Below are 2,763 nucleotides of genomic sequence, written 5' to 3'. Positions count from 1 at the left end.
AACAGTGCTTACATGACGGTCGGACTCGACGATTTCCATTATTTTATCGACATTTTCGACAATTGGCCTTCCAGAGCGTGGTGCATCTTTGACATCAAAATTACCGGAACGGAATCGACGAAACCAAAATTGCGCGTGATTGGCTGTTACAGTATCAGGACCATAAACACTATTCACATTTTCAGCCGCCTGGCTTGCGTTTTCGTCTTTATCGAAGAAAAACTGTAAAATATGGCGTATTTTCTCTTTGCTGGTGTCCATCTTTGACGCGCGCTCATTCAAACAATACTGAGTCAAACAATCACAAAACTGTCTGAAAAGTTTTTTTAGTACAAAATCTTATCTTTCTAATGCCATCTAGCGTAAACCGATCGCACTTATACAACGCAAGATACACATTACTAAAGCCATCTATTGGAAAAATAATGGATTTCTTTTTACTACACCTTATATATATGAATTACTTCAGAATACTCTAAGGAATAAATTTCAATTGTTGTTATCGTAAAATTTTGAAAAACAGGCTATAAAAAATAAAATGTCAAAATGTCCTAACTGTCCCTTATCTTCCCTATAATTATCATTTTTTATTACAAAGATTAATTAATATTTTTTTATATTTTTACTAAATATTTCTAATTTGGCGCAGTTATGTGTCACTGCGCATGTTTATATACTTCAACACTGTCGATATGACAGATTGTATAACCTCGAAATCTGTCATCTTTTATTGCATCATAACTTTATTACAATTGACAAGCAACATTTCATATTCATACTTTCATATTCCTTTTCTACACAGTTAATTACATAATATTACTAAGTTTCGAAATTGGTTAGGAAGAAGAGTATCCTTCAGTTTTACCAAAATTTTTTATAAACAAATTTTGAAAAATCAAAAAATTAAATTTTTCCCAAATTGGCTTAACCGATTTTGATGGCTAAAATATATGTTATATAGAGCATTAAAACAGTTTTGAAAAAAATTGAGAATCAATTCCGTTAACGAAAAGAGAATAAAGAAATTATTGTTATTTCCTAACAATTTTTTTTAATGAATTATTTTATGTACCGCCGTCATATTTTTCTGTGGTATACTTACACCTTAAGTTACAACATATATTTTTTGAGAATAATAACAAAATTCATAGTTAAAAGAAATTAACATTTTTGTGTTCCTAAAATATAAATGTAAACATTTTGGCTGAAGCTGAGAAAAAAGATTGATTTCGTGAAAAGCTTATGTTTTAAAGTATCTCATTCAACGACATTGTCGATTTTCTAGAGGTGATGGGGAAAGATCTAAAAATCTTATTTACAGATTTCTATTAATTCTTACAAGCAATGTCGTACTTGGCCGAAATGACAAATGGTGATAGGTTTATCAACTTGCAATTTGTGAAAAATCAGGCAAATATTCAAAAGGTTCAGGTTCAGTCAAAACACATTAGTCGAAAATTATATAGATGTTCTCTTTATTATAATCCAAACAGTATAGACATTGCAAGAATTCAAACATATATCTGTGAACGTTGGAAATTTTTTAATAATATTTAAAAAAACAATAAATAGTGAGGGTGTTTTGAAAAATATTATAATTTAAAAAAAATCCAGATACGCCATTGTAAAGTACATTCGCTGCCATAAAACTTTTGTTGAAACATTTTTTTCATATTTCTTTGAAACATTTTTTTCATATTTCTTTTCGTTTCGAGTATTCGCTTCGAAATGTAAAAACCGATGTTTTATAGGGGATTGTTTTCATCCCTAAAACCGTTTTTAGCACCAAAAAAAAATTGTTTTGTTATTAGGGCCTATTAGTCTATAATTAAGCAAAGTTTCAGATTTTTTGAATTTTCGCGTTCCTTGTAAGTAACATATAATTTGAGAGACATAACAATTTAAGGCGTATTACTCTGCTATTTCAAAACAATTAATAGTTAAACTACGCCTCTATATATTCTAAAAAACTCTAAAACTTTTTTTAGTGGATGTCACTTCCCGGATTCTTTACAAAAGTTGAGCAGCGATCAAATATTTGTTTGAATCTCACAAACTCAATATTATATGCATAGAATTAACAAACGACATCGACCAGAAATGACAATAGAAATAAATATCAATTCCTCGTTTTATGGAAAATTCATTTTTCAGTAAACAGAATGTTAGTAGTATACTAGCAGATTGATAGAAAATTCGATCAGAAACTCATAATAAAACTAATAGCTACTTATATTCGCATTAAATTTGACCACCATTTTTTGTTCTTTGTAGCGACAGGATTTGTTAACATGGTTCGACGAAAAGTTGGCAGCAGAAATCGAGCAGGTGCTGCCGCTAAATTGCGCGCAACAGAATTTTTGTCGACATCTGTCGTTGAACTTCTATAAAGTCAGTTTTCTATACTCATTTTTTGACATAGCATGTCAGTAAAATTTGTTAGATTCCCGGTGGCAGTTTGACAACATTGTTAGATAGATTCTAATAAAATTTGTAGCATTTCTGTAAATTTGTAGCATTTCTGGCATCAAAAATTTATAACAGACTCTGTTTAGAAACTGTCTGCGCAGGCTTAACTATCAAAATCTGCTAGTTTAGGTCCTTTCTTTAGTTGACCATCGGATTCACAACATGTCCATCGAAGAGCGAAACAGTATTGTATTTGATACCATAGTAGAAAGGTCTGTCGGCAATGAAAACAAATTCCCGGGGAAGAGAAGCCGGGGCGAAAACGACACCTAAAAAGATATATATATATATATA

The 2,763-nt window shown here is 30.7% G+C and overlaps 1 protein-coding gene across 6 annotated transcripts in view; it reads right to left on the bottom strand.

The window, feature by feature from the left end:
• LOC116852413 (antichymotrypsin-2-like) overlaps nucleotides 1–2,763 on the bottom strand; it is a 300,750-nt gene that overhangs the window by 159,312 nt on the left and 138,675 nt on the right. Inside the window, exon 9 of one of the 6 annotated variants that reach the window (XM_032832748.1) lies at nucleotides 1,455–2,738. The exons of the other annotated variants lie outside the window; for them this stretch is intronic. Coding sequence (XP_032688639.1) covers nucleotides 2,608–2,738 — 131 coding nt within the window. The 3' untranslated portion in view covers nucleotides 1,455–2,607. Of the gene's footprint in view, nucleotides 1–1,454; nucleotides 2,739–2,763 lie in introns of those variants that run through there. 6 annotated transcript variants of the gene reach the window in all.

The sequence above is a fragment of the Odontomachus brunneus genome, unplaced genomic scaffold (assembly GCF_010583005.1).
Source record: "Odontomachus brunneus isolate Ranch 3 - 2012 unplaced genomic scaffold, Obru_v1 Obru_scaffold_223, whole genome shotgun sequence".
NCBI lineage: Eukaryota > Metazoa > Arthropoda > Insecta > Hymenoptera > Formicidae > Odontomachus > Odontomachus brunneus.
This window is presented reverse-complemented; position numbering and strand designations above follow the sequence as displayed.